Raw genomic sequence first — 22,402 nt, forward strand, 5'->3', positions numbered from 1 at the left:
CCGAGCGATCCGTGTTCTCTAGCCCTCCATCTTCTTTCATTCTGTCCCTTTGTCTCCCTATTACTTTCTCTCTCACTCTCTTTCATTCTACCCCTTCAAAATCAATTGCTTCCAGTCAATGTTCCCCTTCTAAATCAATATCAGTGAGCAACTTAAACTCTATTGCATTCTTCTCACTCTGCCTGCTTGCCAGAAGAAACGGTGGCACTGTAAGTGTTTGCAAATCACAGGGTATGTAGAATGTGGATGTTTTTTTAACCCGAAAGAAAATTGCATTCTTACGTTTCCAGATGCGGACCCTGTTGACTCAATCTAGATTTTCAAGTCATGTGCGATTTCAACATAGATTATAACTGAAGCGGATTATTTATTATTCTCTGGGCAGTAGCGGACTTCAAACTGCTCGTGTGGGCACTCGCTCAGCTGGTGCCTTGCTCAGGTGCACCTCTGGGTGCAAGCTCATTGCTGGCGGCGTGCCTGCCTTGAAACATTGAGATACAAAAACATATTTTTTTCTCGGGAGATTGGGTTGCTGTCCCATTCAGGGTTTACTCAGTGGCGTCTATGAGAAGAAAACAGGGACACCTCCCCCCTAAGCTCCATGCCCCCTGTCACCCCATCTCCCCCTGGTGATGCAAATCGTTGCATCATGAAGGGGTTTAGGGGCGTTTGAAAAGACGATGAGAGCAAAGTGTGGCAGACTTGTGTTTGCAACAGCATGTCAGCAGGGGACATGGGTAGAAGGCTTCTAAAAGGCATGCAGTCTCTGTCACCTTGTAGAAGATCAATAGCACAGACTGTATGTTGGAGACATGACACGTTCAATGCTTGGCGGCTCTTTGCCCTCAAACTAAAACTCTATTTCAGATCAATCAGACGTCTGAGGTGATGAAACCCCTCGCTAGCGTATTTCACTGCAATAGACGCATGTGATCACTCTTTCTGTTTTTGTTTCCTGTCCGTGTCTCTCTGATTCTGCCTTATGCCTGATTTATACTTGGTTGCGCATCATGTCGCACATCGAAAATAGCAATTTTAGTGGTGCATCATGTCAGTGGCGGAGACCTAAATCCGACCTTACTCTCTCACTGATGCGCTCTCTTTGTTCTGAACAAATACAATTATAAATGTGTGTTTGCGCATGCACGCACGCACGCACGCACGCACGCACATATGTTCAAAGTACATAAACACGTATGCCTTGCTTTTTCACAAAACATTAAATAATCATCCATCCATGGAAAGGCTAGCTCTCTCACTTCTTAGATTCATGTGCGTGGAACATTCCAAGGGCAATCATTACTATTGGTTTAGCTAGGAGCAATCCCTACTTTATTGTGTACTTAATGTTTTATTGTGTTTCCAGTTTTAATTTGTTGTAACGTTTCATTTTGTAGTACTCAACCGTGTTGTCGTTTCAGTTTGGAAGTACAATCTCACACAGCCATACAGGGCTTTTCAGTCTGTCGCTCACCACTGAGATTAAACATCGTCTCTCCGTTTGTATGACTGGTGTGATTTAGCTTCATCTTACGTTATTATCATCACCTTGAAACCTTGTGTATATGCAACAATGTTTATCAAAATGTATACAGCACCATCCCGTATAAAAGATGGGGGGCAACACTATATGACCTAACTGGGGATGTATGCTCATAACACCCCAGTGTTGCATTGCACTTTTAACCTGTTTCTCATCAACATCCCTATTCTGGGCATGTCACAAAACCTGAATATTTGTTGAAAATAGCTGATCTAGAAGCTCATTATGTGTCACATTGTTGTGTTGTGAGCTTGTAGAGAAAAAAGGAGGGGACCAAGTATAGACCCATGGGGGACCCGATCAATAAAGTGCTGTATACAGTATAGGGATGTGGTTAATTAGTCTTGTGTAGCCAGACGATAGGATATCTCTGCCTAATTGGATGCATTCAAATACATTGTATGAGCTTGGACAGCTGGCGAAAGCGACCGGTGACAAAGCCCTTGTTTTTGTTCAGGACACGCCTTCACCGTTCAGGTTAGGAAGGACCGCCTCCGCCCTTCGCATTGGTTTCTTTTTGTTTTTTTGGGTCTCTGAATTGTTACCACCCACCTCTACAGCCCTCATAGAATTAGAGCGCCACCAGACTGATCAGTAGGCGGAGATCTCTGAAAGTCTGTCTCCACAAGACTAGTGGTTAATCAGCAAGGTAAACTGGAATGTGCTCACGCTGCATAGTTTATTTTAGCATTCTTTGCACCGTGGTAGAAAACTAGAGGCAATGTGTTAAAAAGCAGTGAGGAAAGGATATAAATAAAACAAAAAAAACTACGGCAACAATTGGCACAGTCGAGGTGTCTTGACTTCTCCACTCTGTTCTTCTGTTATTCTATCTCCTGTGTGTTTTGCCCCTACGTGAAATGCACCTGAAATCGATAGGAATGAACAAGTAGAGGAAATAAAAATTGTATTGTCCTTGTTGTTAAAAACTTTTCTATCCCCCACTCCCCCCTCCCCCCTCCTTCACTTCTGTTTGCAGTGGCCGTCCAGCCCAACCTGGTACCCCCGAAGAAGATGCAGGCGGGCATGATGCAGTCCTGCCTGGTCCAGGCCAGCGTGGCCGCCATGCAGAACCCCATGGGGTGCAGCGTGCCGCGCATCTCTGTCCCCTCACGGCCCGTCAGCATGGTGGCCAGCATCGACTCGGTGGGAGCGGCCGAAGGCACGGTGGTCACGGTGTTCACGGTGATGAAGTGGAAGACGGTGGTGGCCGTGTTCGTGGTGGTGGTGGCCTACCTGGTGGCCGGAGGCCTGGTGTTCCAGGCGCTGGAGCAGCCGTTTGAGAGCGACCAGAAGATCACCATCACGGCCGAGAAGGCGGCCTTCCTGCAGAGGCACCCCTGCGTGTCACCAGCCGAGTTGGAGGCGCTCATCAAGGTAAGAAAGACATCTGTCTCGCCTGTGGACGCGGTCGATACTGGAGCTTTTCCTGTCCCTGGTGTGGACTCGGATCAACTGAAACCAGAGCGCCGTATTGATCTGAAGCTATTCAAAGCACCCTGTGCATACAAACAATGTCAGCCGTCCTGGAATTGGATACAAACCACACTAAAAGGGGCCTGTGTGTTTAAAAACAAAAACCTGTAGACGAGGCTTGCGGGGTTCAAACACCACACATGTCCTTGAAGTTTGGCGAATTAGAAAAATTAAGGCATGTGCTTTTAGGATGGGAAGGAGTGCCAATTTATTCCACTGCAAGGCTTCATTATGGGAAAACCTTTTTCTCAATTAATGGAATTGCCAAGACTCACAGAACGGGTCTTTCAGGTACTTTATTTAATAGGCATGGGCATCTTACAAATAATGTTCGCGTTTCAGCATAAAAGCCTTCTTCATCATTATGCCTTCTTTTCACCCAACATACCGCTATGTGTATTAAAGCAGTAGTTTACAAACAAACTTATAGAACAATCCTAGAATAGACAATTTCCTCTTAACCACATGAACCCAAAAAGAGACAATCTACAAGTTCACACTGTGAGCTCGTAGATAAGCTCAGAGATTGGTTATAGAGGTTAAAAAAGGAGGGGCCTGGTATAGTGGGTACCAGGCCCCAGAGTACCAGGGGTACTCTGGGGCCTCAGGGGCTGTCTTTGGCTCTTACACTGCAATTCATCAGGTGATATTTTAAAAGTCTTTGAATAAGTTAATTTGTTTTGTAAGTTAATTTGATCTGAAGCCTGAGCAGGTGTTAGAATAGACAGTTAAACAAATGTATTTTTCCGGGAGCCTATGCTGTGGACACCTGCCCTGCGGGTGACTCTAATTGCTAATTAAAATATTTGTGTGCGGGATGTCCGCAGTGTCCTTCAGCAAGACATGATGACAGAGCTCGCTGGCCAGGGAGTGTGACATCCTTCAGGTCCTGTCTGCGGCAGCCAGACGACCCCCCCATGGTGATTCTTAATGATACTAATTACTATTAGAGTATGTCTGGAAAACCTGCGTTGGATTTAAATAACGATGACCTTTTCTGGCATTTCTGCTTAAAAATGTCTCTAGAGTGTGAAGCAACAGTGATGAGCCGCTGGCAGTAGATTGCTAAAAATAGTTTCTTCCCTCCGGACAGGCCAGGAAAAAGAAAAAATAAGCTTGGGAAATGCTACCCGTACATAAGATGTAACACTAATGGCTCTTTTAGACTACAAGAACTGTGCTGTGCCGTGAAACGTACTTCATGGGTTCTGGATTTGTTTCCATACGCTACATCTCGGTTCTCAGACTACTACTAATAACCTGAGTTAGTAGAACTCAGAACTTATCTACAAGCTCACAACACGTCACACGTTTGTAGAACTGCTATTTTTGTTATGGGTTGGTAATGGTTTATGGAAACGTAAAGAAAAAGCATCACAGAGCTTCAGAGGTTCTGGAATGTTTCAGGTTGTGGAAGGTTCTGGGTTACCCTTAAAGAAACCTTGAACATTGAGCCTTGACATAGGGGTTAGGAGATATGCCTGGTATCTGTATGGGTGTGCTTCTGTCCTGTGATATAGGGAGGGGCTAGGTCCGATACCCAAGTATCATTTTGATTAATAAAGTGAAAATGAATTCACATAGAGTGGCAGTATATACAATTATACACAGTAAAATCCTCAATGATGTATCCATTTGTATTTCTGAGAGTGTACAAAGGTATCCATTCAAGTCCACTTTGTTACATTTATACACTCAGAGATAAATGAGCACTCAGGATTTTACTGTGTAGAGATACTGCAGCAGTATTTGGTGTACGAGGGACACGACTTGCGGAAAGGCATTTTGGAAAGTGATTGCTGTGAGTCATACTCAAGCAATCGATGCGATCCCATTTAAGTGAGAGCCACAGCACACTGTATATAATGACCCTCGTGATCTTCACGCCTTTCCTTTCTTTACCTGGTACAACCCTCCACTGCTGCAGTTAGACAACGATGTAAATGAGGCATTTCACCCCAAAATCCCCTTTGCTCACAGCTAATAATGTTAGTTTCAAGAGACACACTTGACACTGAAAACATTTGTGAAAATCTGGGACAACAACATTTCTGTGTGTCAATAGCTTGCGCTCTCTGCAATGGTAAATTGTTGACCACCTACGTAAAACAACACCTTTCTATGGGCTTTACATAGGAGATGACAATGGAGAGGATTAAATTGGTTTATTTACGTAGAAGTGTGGATTTGGGTTTTCAGGAAATCACATAAAGGCAAAGCATTGCAAACAATATAGATTGTCTATAGAATGAGTTACATGGATTATAGAACAGTTCACATGCATTTGGTACAATTTATTTTTATTTTATAGCCTTGATTAAGTGGACTTTCTTGGTTAGCCTACTCTGCCCGAACCAATCTTTCCATCCTTTTGACTGTGATGACGAAATCTGATCCCTCTGAATAAAAAAAGCCCCCCATCAGCATCAGTCATAAAAATCACCAACCACCCCTTTGGCAGATTAAAGCCAGATCAAAAGACAAGTCTTGGCTTGGCTTGAAAACAGCCATGTCTTATAAACGTAACTTAATTTGACTTGCACTGCGGCACTCTTACTTGTGCAAGCTCCAGCGCTTTTCTTTCATGGACAGACAGCTCACTGCCCCTCGTAAAAAACCCAGCGGAGTAGCACCCAAGTGTTTTTGCTGGCCAGATATTGACCCTGCGGCAGTGAAACCCTGTATGATAATGGACAGGGTAATGCTGAACCAGACAAAGGCCTTTATGGAATGGCATCATGTCAAATGTGTGACTTTTCACACACAATAGAAAATAATAGAAACACACATTAACTCGAGCCAGACTCAGAGCTGAATAACAATGGTGGTGTTCTTAATAGCTTAATTCAAGCCACAAATAGGAATTAGCACCTTGATTCTCAAGCACTGCGAGAGCGGTCGTTTATCTTTCTTAGGCAAAACTAGGGAAATGGTCTAAACCAGAGAGAGTACTTACTATCCAGTGATAGATCGATTCCCCCTCTGAAAAGGCCCTGCTGTAGAGAGAGAAGGAGGCAGTGGGGAGCAGGGGGAGGGAGTGTGAATGCAGTTGCTAAGGCTGACTGACTTCATGTCGTGCCCATGCTGCTGCAGCAGATGTGTTTTTGCTTCTTGCAGGGAGACTGCTGTAGGTAAAAGGAAAAATAGATTATATTTTTGATGGCTTCAACCAGCATGCAGACCCCCTGGACATCATATCCAAAATGGGTTTTTGCCGTTTTCAGATGGGCTTTAAGCCAAGTTCAGCCAAAAGCTTTGCAATGAGACAATACCGTTTTAAGCCCGATTTAAACTTGGTGTTGTGCGCCGAAATTAGACAGATCTACAAGCCCACAACGTGTTGCATCTGAGACGCGTTGTAGGCTTGTAGATTGGCTAATTTCAACACACGACACCATCATGCGATAGAGTATAAATAGAATATTAGAACGTTGTAGAGAAAAATGTGATTGCTATGAATTACCTCTGTACAATCCTTACGTACGGTAGCAGTCATGCTGGACAGAATATTTCTGTTGTTGTACATACACGTAGAATACCACGTAGATTTCATACTGAAAAAAAACTGAAATATTCAGCAATAGTTTACAAGAGTGTGCCTTCATTTCCACCCACGCTCTTGTTGGTCATGGTAAAGAGTTGCCATAACTGATGTATGCCGCAAAAAATGCCCACATCTTTAACACACCAGAGGTTAAATTAAGTCTTCAGGTCTTAAAAGCATCTGCCGGGGTATAAATTATTCATCATTTTCATCCGGCAACATCTGATCTGTAGCAGCAGCAGCAATAGTGGTGGAAGAAGGCAGAGCCATGGTTTTCTACAGTATGTTTATGAGTGTGCATGGGGAGAGGGTTGAATGGTCCTTGGGTGCCTGCGGTGCTTACGGTTGTTAAGTATGAAAACAGTTTCCCTAATGTATACGCATTATCAACCTGATCATCATTCGCCATCCCTATTAGGCTCTTCTGAGAGCTGTGTAATGGATCGCTGCTGGTGCAGGAGTCTGTGTTTCATTAGTAATTGTAATGTCAAAAGCTGTACCGTCATCAATTCTGGAGACACTTCCTCTATCCTTACGCCTGTTTTTTTGTTTTGAATATTAGCAGCTTGCCTTGTTGCAGGTGATTGGAAAACGTTCACACACGGTAAAATCCAGCATTGTTAATTTAACACATTTTACTGGGCAAGTTTGCAGTATGCAGGTCTCCAGGACCCCCAGTTTGATATGCATACGTCCACGGACCCCCATTTCAGTCAGGAACACTCACGTCACAAGTAGATTTAACCATTTATTGCAACAAATGGAATACAGTTAAACTTGCCGTTAATGGCTCCACTCTTACTGTAACTCATTCACTGCCAGAGTTTTTCAGAAAAGTCTGCAGCCACTGCCAGCGTTTTTGAGCATTTTTACTAATCTTTCAAAACCTACGGAATATTTTGTGCTAGCCTATGACTATGTAAACACCAAATATCTCAAAAGAAAGAAGAGAGTCTCTACTTTCATCAGGAGTTTCTAGCATGTTCCGTTCTTTAGTTATTGACAGTTGAATATAGCTTGATTTCATCAAAAACATCTTTCTGGGAACAGAAAGTAGGGAAAAATGCATTTTTGTGAAAGAGACTCTCAAAGGGAAAAGGTGCATTTTTGACACCGTGTTCATTTCATTTTCATCCATCCACACATACACATGATACACATACATACAATCAATACAATTATTCAGCATAATTCAACTTCGAGTGGTACAATGTGTAACATTCCCCAAAATGTAAGGGGACACTACAGCCTTTATAGTAGTACTTAGTCTCACTCCATCAAACATACACATACCATACCATATGATTTATTTGATGATGATTGTCGTCATCATCATCATCATCATTATCATCATCAAATACATCACATAGATACAGAATAAATACATACATTACTTCATTTCATTTATTACAGCATGGGTCCATCCATGCTGTAATCCATCCATTCAGAAAAAAACAGATACTGTAGGTAGAAATCGTTGCAGCGTTTCATTTATTGTACAAATGTAGCGAGAGGCGATGCTGAGTGCACCGTGGTGAAAAGCCTGGTGAGGCGAGGCAATCTCTACCCGCACCGCTGTCTGTCTCTTTGATGGTCTGTCACGGGAGAGCAGCTCGCCCCGTCCTGTGGAAGGGAGGACGGGGGGAGCATGAACGAAAGCCTGCACCTAACAGTTTCAGGAAGTGAATGGGTTGAGTTCATTCATGTGCACGGCAAAGACCGAAGAATTTTAGAACGAATCTGTCATGAACATCCCATCACTACAGAGGGTAGAGACCTTATTGAGTGCCTGGTGTGCGGGGCAAATGTGTATGGCTTCCCTCCCTCCCTGGTTCTCTCCATTGAATATCTTTGCCCTTGGTAACAAAATAAAACACGATAAAATGGTTGGTTTTGTTTTGATCGCTGCGATTCTTCCGGTTGTCCTCTGATCTGGAAGCCTTGGATTAACTCACAGGTTGCGGAAGAGCGCCCTCTATCGTAAAATACTGAAACCATCACATGACGAGTAACTCATTGGTGGTCTGCACCTTAGATTGATATGACGAATATACTCGTCAATGAGTTAAGATGCTCCCTGAATTTAGCTAAGGAGCATGCTAAGCAAAACCAGGGAACGCTGTGTGGCAGCCATTGAAAAGCAGGGATCCAGTTGGGGGGGGGGGGGGGGGGGGGCTATTTAAACAGGCCGCCTCGTTGAGCGAATGAGGTGTGATTTGGTGAGTAGAAAAGTGTGGTTGATTGAAAGCATCAGCAGACTGACAGCAGATTGCCCTGCAAACCCCCTCAAGGACCCCTGCGGGCCCCCAGATCCCATGTTGAGAACCAGTATATAGTACACAATACAGGCTTCTGTCCGTGTATCACAGTGGACAGAGCATTTTTATTACAATTGCGAAATATTGCATTATATTGCATCTACCTTTCAGCAAACGTGTTTGTAAAAACTGCAGCCCAGTGTACAGCAAATGAAACGTGAAAGGTGACTGGAAGGTGGCAGGAGCAATAGAGGCAGGTGATTAACACAGCTGGGATGTTTGCCAAATCCTCCGGCTTCTTAAACCCCGGAGACGGAACCTTGAGGACAGGAAGGCCCACACCAAGGCTATAGAACCCTGCTGGGGAGTGATACAGTATATCCTGAAACAGCTTAACAGCTTAACTCAAAAGGTTAATTTCTATGGAACATTTCACAAAACAAAAGGCATACATATTTCATTGCTTTAAAATACAGGGACAAAATAAGCAATAAACAAACTAATGCTGAACATCCATAAGGCCAGCCATATAAAATATTAATGAAACCTACTTAACTTAGAGAGCAAACTACTAAGCTACCTATGCCTCATCTATCTGTTTCCGAACTCAGACACATACTGTACATACTGTAATATTTTAACTTTCTTTTAATGTTTTTCTAGTTTGTCTTATTTCTTTTGGAATTGACATGCTACATTAAACACATTAAAGGAGTAGTTCACCCTAAAAAAATCCTTTTTTATTGTCATTGATAGAAAATAAGTCATTTTTTGGGTGAACTATTCCTTTAACCCTGGCACCGCTATTTTGGGCAACTTGTCAAAAATATTCAAACTCAATGTCGTGGAAATAGTCATTTCAGTTCAAGTCAAATTTGAATTTGCCTAGTACACATTAAGTGCAAGTGCATCTATCTAAACACTTAAACTCCAGATACTTCATTGAATCGGAGCTTATAGTTCTGCTTCTGATTTTTGCTGAATGTTAGAGTATTTTCGTCACGTTTGCCTATTCATGACCTGCCCAGAATAGGGACGGTATGGTTCATCTGGTTAAAAAGTACAGTACTGTATGTATGCAGTGCACTATATATACTGGTGCAGAGGTGCACACGCACCCATTCGCAGAAGTGCACCCACACCAGAGATTAAACCTTGTTGAAATGTTTAGGGTGTTGTGTTATGTTTAACACAGAGAGTGCGCAAATATAATCAAATGGACCCGGTCCATTTGGGGTCCATTTGTACACTCTCATTGTTAAACTAACACAGGATTTTACAGTACACTGACATTTCCAGACTTCGTCCGTCTCCTCTCCAGCAGATTATGGGTTGTGTGGAATTGTTATTGAGCCACTGCAGCTCTGTAATGCATTCTCTGCTGAGACCATAGTTTTACATGGAAACTTCTTACTGGATCTGCATTGCTCAAAAGGGAAACAATATCAAGACACTGATGGCAGCATACCAAAGAAAACTGTTATCAACATTCAAAAGCTAAAGGCAGGCTCGGGGGTCACTGCTGTTCATAAGCCTTCTTCCAGCCGTCTTAGTTGGTATTATTTCACTTCTCTCTAGCTCAAAACTACATGAAAAACTCTTCTGAAATGGTAGGTATACACTCTACTGCGACATCCAGAGAGTTACTGTACTTGTGGTGAAAATCCTTTGTACTGTAGCTAAATTACTCACTATAGATAGATAGATAGATAGATAGATAGATAGATAGATAGATAGATAGATGGATGTTTGTGTACCAGTGCAGCATTACATCATGTGCTGAGGTGTAGGAAAAGGCTTCGCTTAATTGCTCAATCACTCGCACAGCAAACTTCTTACTTTTAGTTTTTTTTTTATCTGAGTAAAAGGCCCTTCACATCTCACATCGTTCTTGTATATTTTGCTCACTGCCGTAAAACTACTTTTGGATGGATGGATGGATGGATGGAGTGACCACAGTATGTATCACTACAGTAAGGGGTCACTACATTAAGCTATTTTTCCGACTGTTCACCTATTTTTGCCATATGTTTGCTTAACAAAACCCTGTCAAATACAGCCCTGAATCGTATTATGCCCCATCTCATTTCTGGATCATTCATGTGGGACACTCTGGAGGCTCCAGGGGAGGTGAACCGGTACCCTGGGCAACGGACTGCGTCTGAGTTTACTGCGTCAAAGGTCTTAGTCATCACAGCACAGTGCATAATTACAAAGCAAACCCTGGAGACAGGGGCAGAGCTCGACTCTTAGCACAGAGATCTCAAGGGGCCCTTCTGATAAAAAGAATAATTTCAAAATTCATGACTGTAAAATAACCGATATCCTATCATGAACACAAATTATCACCTAATGAGCCGAGCAAGCTGCAAGACAAGCTTGTTCTAAAGGACACAAACAAATAAAACAGGTTGCCAGCTGTGATACAAATGGACAAACCAAGGACAGCACACATCGCTCTACATTTATCAATTGGTGAATGGTTTGGTTCAGCACCACTGGCAGTGGACAGCGACAGGCCATGCGTGCTGTGAACAAGCACCATGCCTTTTATTTGATACACAGGGATAAAATATCTATGGTATGAGAGCAAAGCAGCATACAGAGCTGCCATCTGATTGTCTCGGTCTCCACAGAGGCAGTATTTGTAGAGACATTCTCAACACTACAGTTTCAGCGATAGATGGGAAGAGATAGAACGTACCATGCAACGATGGAATGACAAATTACGCTGCGGTTGACAAATGACATTTTTCGCCGCGAGAAAGAGAACTTTGTAAATACAAGGGTGTAGCATCGACACAGCTGTGCATAACTTAACTTAACACTACTAGCACAGATCGATTCAAGGATGTAATGCAATAGAATTATACATCCATTTTGCCATGTTTTATGGAGTGAAAGAACTTTCTTTTTTTTGCTTTGGTCGTCTGGGACGCTCACTGTCATTTTGATTGACACAGTGTATTCAGCGAGAGACATCGTAACTGGAACGTCTGCTCGGGGAAAGAGATGTTGTTTTGGTGCATGCTGTGGCTGTCAAATGCTAACCTGACCCTGCCAGATGGGGCGGTATTGAGTAACCAGGTTCCTAAGCTGTGAAACAATGTGTGGAGCAAGCTTCTTGGATCTGGTAGCGTCAGGTTAGTCAAATGCAATTATGAGTGGAAATTGTGACTGGTGCATAATTAGCCAGTTCTTTTGTGCCAGTGCAGTGTTACATGTGCTGAGGTGTAGGAAAAGGCTTTGCTTAATTGCTCAATCACTCGTACAGCAAACTTCTTAGTTTTTAGTTTTCACTAATCTGAGTAAAAAAAACGAACAAGGCGCTTCACATCACTTCTTGTATATTTAGTTCACTGCGGCAAAACTACAATTGTTACGTTTCTTAGGGTTCGACGCTTCACGAGGAGATCTACTGATGCATGTCCTCGCTTTGCCCTTCAGCCAACTACACGCCTATTCCTCACGCCCTGAGAGAACATCCGCACACCGAGTCCCATCTGTTAACGGTGGCATCACTCAGGGCACACTGCCACAGAGCGTGACTGCTATGGCCATAAAGACCTGCCTGGCAGTGCCCGGTGTCTCTCTCTCTCTCTCTCTCTCTCTCTCTCTCTCTCTCTCTCTCTCTCTCTCTCTCTCTCTCTCTCTCTCTCTCTGACTCCATCCATCCATCCATCCATCCATCCATCCACCCATCCATCCATGCTTCTCTCCTAGTGCTTCTTGTCACATTGATTGACCATGCAGATGTAGAATTAACCACTTTATAGTGTCATAGTAGACGATCATCGGGCGAAATAAGCAAACATTTGGTGAAAGCAGCAGATCTACTAGCTCACAATGCACCCACGACACGTTGAGAGCTTGTAGATGAACTATTTTCGGGGAAGAAATTTGGTGCAGAAGGGAAAACATTAGGGGACCAAGGACGGTATACCCCCTGGGTGACACTGGTCAACGAAGTGAATGGTTTAGTGGTTAAAAGCACAACTGGATGTAATGGACTGGAACATTTTGATGGAACTCCGGAGGGCTGTCTCTGTGCACCTGGCAGAGTGCTACACTGACTGACTGAGGCACTGTGGGCTCTTATTATGCTGATCATAGCTGTTCATCCTGAGTATGATGAAGTTGTGATGATCTGAGTCAATTGACTCATGCAGTAAATATATATACGCTATAGTGTTGGTTCAGAGGAAGAAATAAACATTTTATTGGGGGGGACTTAAAAAGGGAGGACAAAAAGCATAACAGTGCCTACAATATAAGAGTCAGCCACTGGTGGAGGAGAGGGGACTGCAGAGCTCTCTCCATTGGATCAGACTAGACCGGCATCCTGCAAAAAGCTGTCAGTTGCGCTGTTACCAACGTCCAGGGAGACAGCGATGCCCACAAGTATTTATGAGAAATGTTTCAGCTCATTGTCTCCGCCAGGCCGTAAGGCATGGCGAGAGAGTATGTTTTGCACCCTGTCCGTCCGTCCGTGTGTGTCTGTGTGTCCGTCCGTCCGTGTGTCCGTCTGTGAACAGGTAATCTCCGGCACCGTTGGCTTGTTCGCAGCGAAACTGCACACACACTCCCTGGATGCCAATTCAGAACCTTTGCCCCAAATCTTTCACATGGGCCTGTTATAGCGCCACCAGGAGGCCGCTTTTTGCAAAAAACATTTTTTGACAGTACTCCTACAGATTTTGCCCAAACGTCACGCGAATCGGTACACAGTATCTATATAATCATTACACGAAACAGTTCTTTCAGATTTTTCATATTCCATCCTGATTGGCTAAAAAAAGCTTCCAAAGTTTGCACGAGTGCTCAAAATGACTCAAATCATGACCACAGCTTGCAATTTCCGTTAAATTTTGCACACACATTCCCACTATGCCGAGGAAGATATGACACTTGAACATGTTCAAATCAGCCTCATGGTGGCGCTATAACACGCCGATTACTGTTTTTACCTGTAATTGCACGATCTGTGTAAAAATTTGTATGTGCACTCCCTAGAGGTCAGGGAAAAACCATTGCCCTGCATTTTTCACATCTGCCTTTTATAGCGCCACCAGGAGGCCGACTTATATAAAACATATTTTTGATATTACTCCTTCACATTTTATCCAAATTTCACGCAAATCGATAGACATGATCTCTATAGTCATGTGATCAAGACGGATCTGTTAGATTTTTCATATTCCATCCTGATTGGCTAAGATTGACATCTAAAGTTTGCAGGAGTGGCCCGTTTTGAACAAAATGTTGCAAATCATGAACGCAGCGTCCCATTGCGGTGAAACTTTGCACGCACATTTGCAATATGTTGACAAATAAATGCCACCCTTTCAACATTACCCTATTATAGCGCCACCAGGAGGCCAACTTATATAAAACTCATTTTTTGATATTACTTCTTCAGATTTTATCCAAACATCACGCAAATCGGTACACATGATCTCTATAGTCAACTGATCAAGACGGATACGTCCCATCCGCCCCCCAACCTATTTTACCTGACCTGGCGGAGACCTGTGCTCCGAGGAGCACTTTCTCTAGTTCATAATGGTTTGCACCAGCAGGGAAACGTGCATTGAACTGAAGAATTATTTCATGCAAATATAATGTTCAATAAAGTAACACATTTAAAACGCAATTACATTTCATTGACGCACAGGCTATTATAATTATTCCTGCATAGTCTCTCTCCTTGTGACTCTGTCACCAAAGCACACTACCTGAAAACCTGTGTACACCACCTGCAGCAGTATGCAGAGAGACATGCTCTCACGATAAGGAGAGTTGAAGTTGAACCAAACTTTACTTAAATAACTTAACGGAGGTACACCTCACAGGACTATAAAACAGGAACTAATGTTCTCAAACACTGACTGAAAACAAACACTGAGGAACATGGACAAATGAACAGGCATCTCAATCAAAGGTTCAGTCCCGTTGAGTACCCAAAGTCTCAGTTCTCAAACAGTCACCGCTGGGAACTCCAGGTGGAATCAGTCTCTAAATCAAGGATGCACAGAGGGGGAGGGGTGAGCAGAACGAGGGGAAAAACATACTGGGCAAACTAACAGGGCACACTGGACAGGAAAGGGCATAAATGACAGGGAAGGGGACATGGAGCCATGGGCCATTTGTGACACATGCACCTTCTCTTGTCAAGTTTCCTTTTCATGTGTATGTACCCTTGACCCATACCGTATGTTACCTGGAATTCTTTTTTTTTTAAAGATTTGTTTTTGGGCTTTTATGCCTTAATTTGACACGACAGTAGGCTGACAGGAAATGGCTGACAGGAAAAGAGACATGCAGCGAAGACGTGGGGATCGGGAGTCAAACCCGTGACGCGCTGTCAGGCTACACTGAGCCTAGGTGCCTGGACCGCTACGCCAGCGGTCCAGGCCCGTTACCTGGAATTCTTATACAAAGCTATTATTAGTCAGAGTCCACAGAACCAGAACTGAGAACCAGTTAACCCCATGAATCCTAGCGTCCCATTTTCTGCATTTTATTATAATACCGTATATAGCCTTGTGAGTTTGTAGATCGGCTGTTTTTGGCAAAGAGATTTGGTGTTGAGGGAAATAAGGAGGGGCTAAGTACAGACCCCTGGGAGACCCCGGTCAGCAAAGTATATGGGGTTGAAGTGGTTAACCACCTAGATTAGAAAACTAGCTGTAGACTGAAAAACAATGGCTTTAACATTATTGTTTTTTATATTACAACCGCAGACCACATTTTTAATATGCTACTTTCTTTGTGTGTTTTTCCCAGCATTCTATAGATGCTGTGAATGCTGGGGTGAGTCCCATCGGACTTACATCCTACAACTCCAGCCACTGGGACCTAAGCAGTGCCTTCTTCTTCGCCGGTACCGTCATCACAACCATAGGTAAGAGTACCGATGGCACTGCACTGGATTGCAGCAAGAGGGGAGGAAGGGAGCCGTGACGTCACCCATTGGTTTCAATAGACCAATATTTCAGAGAATTAAAATCCACCATCTTGGAATTTACCGTCCTGAAAAACAACCGAAATCTAATGCTATTGGATGGAAGCGGAGCAAGGGTGGGTCTTCACTCAGTAGAACCCAATCACAAGCCCCGGAAACATACACTGCCTTTATCATCAATTTTAAAATTAATCGGACAATAATTTATCAAAACGCAGATCATGCTGTGGGAAGAAGACTTGAAACTAGAGATTGACAACATTAAGTCTTTATGAAAAGGTTTACTATGGTAATAAAGTCGAGTCAAGCGATACCGTCCAGGTCATTCATGAAAACTGCAGCATTTTAATGACTTCCGTATTAGCTTCATATCGACCAAGAGTGAATGCTTGCTGCCTGGTTCAGACTAGATTCTAGAATTTACATGTTTCTATTTGATACGTTGCAGGGCTGTACAGAGTACATAGAGTACAAAACAGTTTTTCCGTCCATGTTGGTGCAAAGTGAGACATGCATGATGAGTCACCCAGGGATGGACGATCTGCTGGGGGGATGTGGGGTAAAACCCATGCTTCTACTTTTGATATCCCCGCTCTGGTAATTAATGTTTAATGCTGGTGAAGATTATGTTTAATCCCTGTTTGTGGTCCGACCGTACATGCATTTCCTTTTGGGAAATGTAAACTAGGGTGAAATGTTTGGTATTTATGTTTGATAATATCACATTTAGCAATTGAATGTACTGTATGTTAACCATTGAATTATTCATAATTCATTTCAGTTTTACTTATGAGCCTTTGCAAATGCCTGATCCAAGACCTCTCATGGATATCCTCAAATCTGAATCTAATCAAAGAGTTTGTGAGCTACTATTTGGAAATCCTCATACAGATGTCTTGTGTCTAGGCCTGTGGTTCTCAAAGTGGGGTCCAGGGTTCCTTGAAGGGGTTCTAAAAGGGCCCTTATAGTCTGTAGCTATGTGAGTGTACAAACACTTACAGGTCCATTTGGTTCCATTTGTACACTCTCAAGAGTAATGGGGGTCCATGAAATCAAAAAGTTTAAGAACCACTGGCATAAGAAACTGACTGTTGGCAGATCTTTATTGAGAGGGATAGAATGATAGCTTATAGTTGAAAAGACTATTTATGTTTGTGGTGTGTGGGTTTGGTGAATATGGTGGTCTCATTATAGATTACCCATGTCAAAAAACGTACTTGGTGACTATCACATTCCATATCATATTCAATTGAATCAATACACTTGTACTATGAAAAGGCCTGGAGATTACATTTAGAACCATTCCATGTCTGGAGGAAGAAATCATTTCCATGAAGAAAGTAGTTATTATTATTATTTATTTTTTTACATATCAACCAGGAAATCAGTTGGGAAACGTTGTGGATGTGATGTGTTGTGAGCTTTTACATCGGCTATTTTCAGCATGCGACACCGTCGTTGGTATGACGGTCAAATTAAGCATTAGAAGTTGCAGACAGCAGTGTAATTTACCAGCTGTGATTTTTCTGCTGTTTGTGCAAAATTGAACAAAAGTTCCCTCAGGACGTAGGGAATTGTTTTGCATATATTATCATATATAATGAAGCTGTGCTGTTGGAAAATGTTTTGCTTTCATATTTTCACACCTTTTGAAATAGATTGTTTTTATGAGAATGAAAAGCGCCATTTTTCTAGTTCTACTTTAGTTCTACTGAATGGTCTACGCGTTACCATGTTACATTGGCGCTACCGTGTAGAGACCCATCAATTTGAACAACACCTTAAGAAATGTGCTTACATTAATAGAGCCAAACACAAAGTGAATCATTGTTACCCTGTTGTCAATTAGTATGGCTCCTGATCCTTGTTGCAGGTTCATTCTTAACCACTTAAACCCTATGTACTTTATGAACCTGCGGTCCACAGACTTGGACCTCCTCTCTGCCCTCAAAACAAGCAAGCGAACTTTGGTGGACAGAGCCTTCAGTGTGGTAGCCCCCATCCTGTGGAACGCTCTCCCAATGGAAATTCGCCAAGCTCCAACATGACGTGAAAAGACACCATTCTCTCAGGCTTATGGCCAATAGTTGTTTGTTGTTTTGTTTGGTTGTCTGCTTGTTGCAAGAACTGCGGTGGAATTCACGGTCAATCAGTAATAGGAAATAAAAGGGTTGTGTTGGTGCTTTTATACATTAGCGGACAGGGGAGATGTACATTGAGTACGCACAGGCATGTGGTACAGTCGTTCTGCTTGGAGTACAAGGAATCAGACCATGTTAATACTGTCATGTTACAAGGACAAGCTGTGCCATAAACAATAGCTATCGGGCCAAGTAGAGACATCTTGGCTCTTACGTAATGTAAAATATAATGTATCATAGGGCACAGAGATGAGTCACATAAGATGAACAACATAATATACTGAAAATAAGGTTACATAAAACCAATCATAATAACATGATTTCTTCCTCAGTTGTTCATTGTTTTTTATGTTAAACTTGATATGAAGTAACATGAGTCCAATGCGAAGTGTAAAAATAATAATGTTGGATAGACTTGACTGTCACACAGCTTAACTTGTCAAAACTGTGAGTAAAAGCATCTTATTTAATTGGGATGCAAACTATTTACGATACTACATCTTGCTCGCAGGCCTCAACCCACATTTTGGTTGCACTATACCTCAGTTTATTGTCCTCCAGTTTCATGCATTGGCTCCACTTTTTACACCCAGCTCCATCATTTGTTCTATTCCACCACCACTGTTTGAAAACAATGCTATCCATCTCACTGGCCATTTCAACAGCTCAGGATCAAAATGGCATCCTGTCACCACTGCTGATGGATTGAATAACTAGCCTACGTCCCTTCCAGCACTAGCTTGAGTTTCTACCAAAAAGTAATGACGTTATATATAATTTCATATTATTGGAATAATACATCCCAAAGTGAGTAGTAAGCTCTTCTATATCAGTAGTAGAATTAGTAGTACTTTTACGCATTAACTATTAACTACACATTAATTATTGATTACCATGCATATGGGTCCAAATCTTTTCCCTTTACGTAGTGCATACTGTACAGATGTGCCACTTCAAAACTTCACATGTCCTGCCATCGCCAATACAGTAAATTTTCAGGGGATTCCCAGGGCAATAAGAGGGACAAAGAAGGGCATTTAAAATGCTGAATTATTTTGATGATCACTGCTTTTATGATGCTAATTAATTTGAGCAACTGGTCAAATCACCTTTCGCCTCATAATGAGTCTGACACCTTGTTCAACACACATTCTTTTGTTCTCATGTATATGGATGTCTGTTGAAGGGAAAAACGGGGGTGTGTAGTGACAACTTCTTTTCAGGGGCAAAACAGTGCATTTTAAGGGCAGAAAAGGGAGGAAAAAAATGCTTTTTCAGGGCACTATCAGGGAAAGAACAGTAACGTGTGAAGTTTTGAAGTGGCACATCTGTATATGCAAAACGGGTTGTAGCACTGGGCACCACGAAGGGTTCATCCGGCCCTGCACAAGATATATGGAAGGAATCTTGACTTCCTGTATCCCTAAACTACCTTGTTTCTACTTTTATTTATATGCATACCCTATTCAAGCACCCAAGCAGCCAATACCAATGTTGTTCTTCATCTTGAAGAAATATAATTGTGGAAGTAATTCAAATCATAATGCGACCTTACCTGAATATTAATTATACACCTGAAAATAAAATCAGATTAGCAGTATCAGAGTTGGAACAAAAATGATACTTGCACTGTCTAGCTGCAGCAGGTGGCAAACTAATCAGAATCACATTTATTGTCACATCACTGGATTACAGGCATGAAAGATTGGGTTTGCATTTACAAGGAAACAGAATAGAGAAAAAAGGAACAAAGAACAAGGTACATAACAGGAAGGCACAGTTAAATTAAATATGCAATACCCAATATATTAAGGCGCATGATTAAAATTCAATGGATTAATAGCACATTGGAAGGCAGAAATGCCTCTGGTGCAGGTGGAAAACATATCCGGCAGATCAGTGGTGGAAAAAGTAATACATTTTTTAATTTAAGTAAAAGTATCAATACTGCAATGTAGAAACACTCACTTAAAGGTAAAAGTCCGGTAGTCAAAATGTACTTGAGTAAAAGCAAAATCTTTTGAAAATAGCCTACAAGCTCACAACGCAACGCATCGGGGGTGCCACCACCACTACAGCAGATAAAAAATAGCAAGCAAAAGTTTCATGTGCATGGTTTACAGTAAGTGACATGATTAAAGCTGCTAGATGAACTGACATGGAAACAGAACATGGTACTCCATGGCTCCAAGCCATTGGAACCCTTGATTGCACACGATGACATCATCCGTGTGTTCAAATCATGTCAGATGTCTGGATTAATCATGAATGCAATGAAACATGTCTACTGTGTGTGTGTGTGTGTGTGTGTGTGTGTGTGTGTGTGTGTGTGTGTGTGTGTGTGTGTGTGTGTGTGTGTGTGTGTGTGTGTGTGTGTGTGTGTGTGTGTGTGTGTGTGTGCGTGTGTGTGGTAACATGGCGGGGTGCCAATAGAGCAGTTTGTTGAATGCATTCAAAGTTTTCTTCTCCCACCAGCTGGAGAAGGCTAATAGGGTTCAGGAGGTGTCAGTCATTGTCTTGTCAGGGTGAACCTCGTCTCTTGTCCATTCCCTGACCCGCATGCTTGACCTCGTCCGTGCTTGTCACGACCCCCATATATCACTCCAAATGAAATCTGATTCCCTGGAAGCTGTCATACAGACAGAAGCTGGCTGTCAAATTTTGGATGTGTACGTGTGCCTTTGAAAACATACCTACAGTATTTTGTTTGGTATTCCACTATGTTCATTTAATTTCTGTTCTGTTTTTTTTTGTTCAGTTTAAGCACGTTGCACTGTGAAAATAGCCAATCCACAAGCTCACAACTTTTTGAACTTGCTGAAAAACAAGATGGGGGTTATTAATGACGTGGCTTCATGTGGACCTTTTATGTGACCAGTCTATGGATAACAGTCGTCTATGATGCATCTATGAAGTATGACTCCATATCTGTCAGGGCTTTAGCTTGATTTGACCGCCATTATTTCCTCTTATAGACGGCTTGGCTAAAGGGGATAGATACTTATGGCAGATAGTCAAATAGTTACTGTATAAGTGATTTCCCACATGAACTGTAACATATACATGTACATGTACGTCATCTGTGTCCACATTTAGACAATTTGAGCCCCATTGACTTCAGTTATAATATCTAAAAGTTAATATCTCAACAAATGAGGTTCTATGCCAAGTGTCAGTGATCACAAGTGGACAGACAGACAGACAGACAGACAGACAGACAGACAGACAGACTCTTTCAGACGCATGCTGATGCTGTAAACATTGTTAATTCAACTATAGACGTTGTACCTCGACCTTGAGTCATGTGCTAAAAACATTGGTGCCCACCCAGACAAGACACATTAATAAACACCTCTCTTCTCTCTCCCTAGGGTATGGTAACATCGCCCCGAGCACAGAGGGAGGGAAGATCTTCTGTATTTTGTATGCAATATTTGGCATCCCTCTCTTTGGATTCCTCCTGGCTGGAGTTGGGGACCAGCTGGGGACCATCTTTGTGAAAAGCATCGCCCGCGTAGAGAAAATGTTCAGGGTGAGTGAAAAAAAAGAAAATCAATTGTGACCAAAATATATATTTATGCTCAATCATAACAACAGTGAAACAGCAGCTCAGAAGGAATGCTATGAAAAGGATTGGCTTCAACAATGGCTATTCTGAAAAGTTCTGGCTGAGTATCATTTAACGCTGAGTTATCTAATTTATAGTTAAATGAGTTTTCTTTTTCCCTGTGGTAGTCAGAGCCCTGAGCAACGATAAGGACAAAGTACAAAAAAGCAATCAATCTGTAAAACTTCAGGGTTGCTTGCACCAATGTACATAATAGATAAGTGTAATCTTTGTCTTTATTTTCTTATTCTTTTTAATTTGTATTTCAGTACATCCAGTATTATTATTAAGAATATTATCTTGTTGTATTGTTGTGTTGTACAGTTTTGTGGAACTTGTCCTTCCAATGTTGTTGCTGCTTGTACCTGTATGAGTGAGTGACAATTAAACCCCCTCTTGATTGTCTTGAGTCTTGATTAGAGTGCATGTGTGTAGCCTCCTCTCAATACTTCTTCTCAGTTAGAGGTCAGACAAATGAGAAGCCCTGTGGAGGGAGTTGGCTGCGTATAACCAGCCTGCAGGACGCTCCTGGCAGCTCCAAAGCCCTCCTAGCAGCTTGTTGATGCTGATTGAACATTCCTTCCTTATTATAATGAGTGGTCTTGCTGATGAGCTATAACAACAGTACCTCGTCAGTGCCATAAAATGTCCTCTGTCGTTGCCAGCAAAGCCAAAACACAATCTGCCCCCTGCATGATATGGCCTTGGTATTATATGGCTTTAATTGTTCATGCTGTGTATGTACATTATGTCTCTGTGTGTTCTTTATGTGTTTCAAAACACCCCACAAGGATACTAAAACTAGAAGAAAATAAACGGTCACAGAACCCCATGAATACACGATAATTGTTACGGCTAAGGTTGCTTTT

General features: G+C 42.3%; 2 protein-coding genes across 2 annotated transcripts in view; both read left to right on the forward strand.

Annotated features, from left to right (window-relative positions):
• The window catches only part of LOC311063661 (uncharacterized protein), a 159,269-nt gene that overhangs the window by 63,181 nt on the left and 73,686 nt on the right, over positions 1–22,402 (forward strand). The window lies entirely within an intron of this gene.
• kcnk10a (potassium channel, subfamily K, member 10a) overlaps positions 1–22,402 on the forward strand; it is a gene marked incomplete at its 3' end in the record, with an annotated part of 30,083 nt that overhangs the window by 2,985 nt on the left and 4,696 nt on the right. Inside the window, exons 2-4 of the mRNA XM_084083437.1 lie at positions 2,523–2,920; positions 15,608–15,725; positions 21,298–21,458. Coding sequence (XP_083939563.1) covers positions 2,523–2,920; positions 15,608–15,725; positions 21,298–21,458 — 677 coding nt within the window. The remainder of the gene's footprint in view (positions 1–2,522; positions 2,921–15,607; positions 15,726–21,297; positions 21,459–22,402) is intronic.

Source organism: Gymnoscopelus microlampas (genome assembly GCF_963454915.1).
Source record: "Gymnoscopelus microlampas genome assembly, chromosome: 16".
NCBI classification, from domain to species: domain Eukaryota; kingdom Metazoa; phylum Chordata; class Actinopteri; order Myctophiformes; family Myctophidae; genus Gymnoscopelus; species Gymnoscopelus microlampas.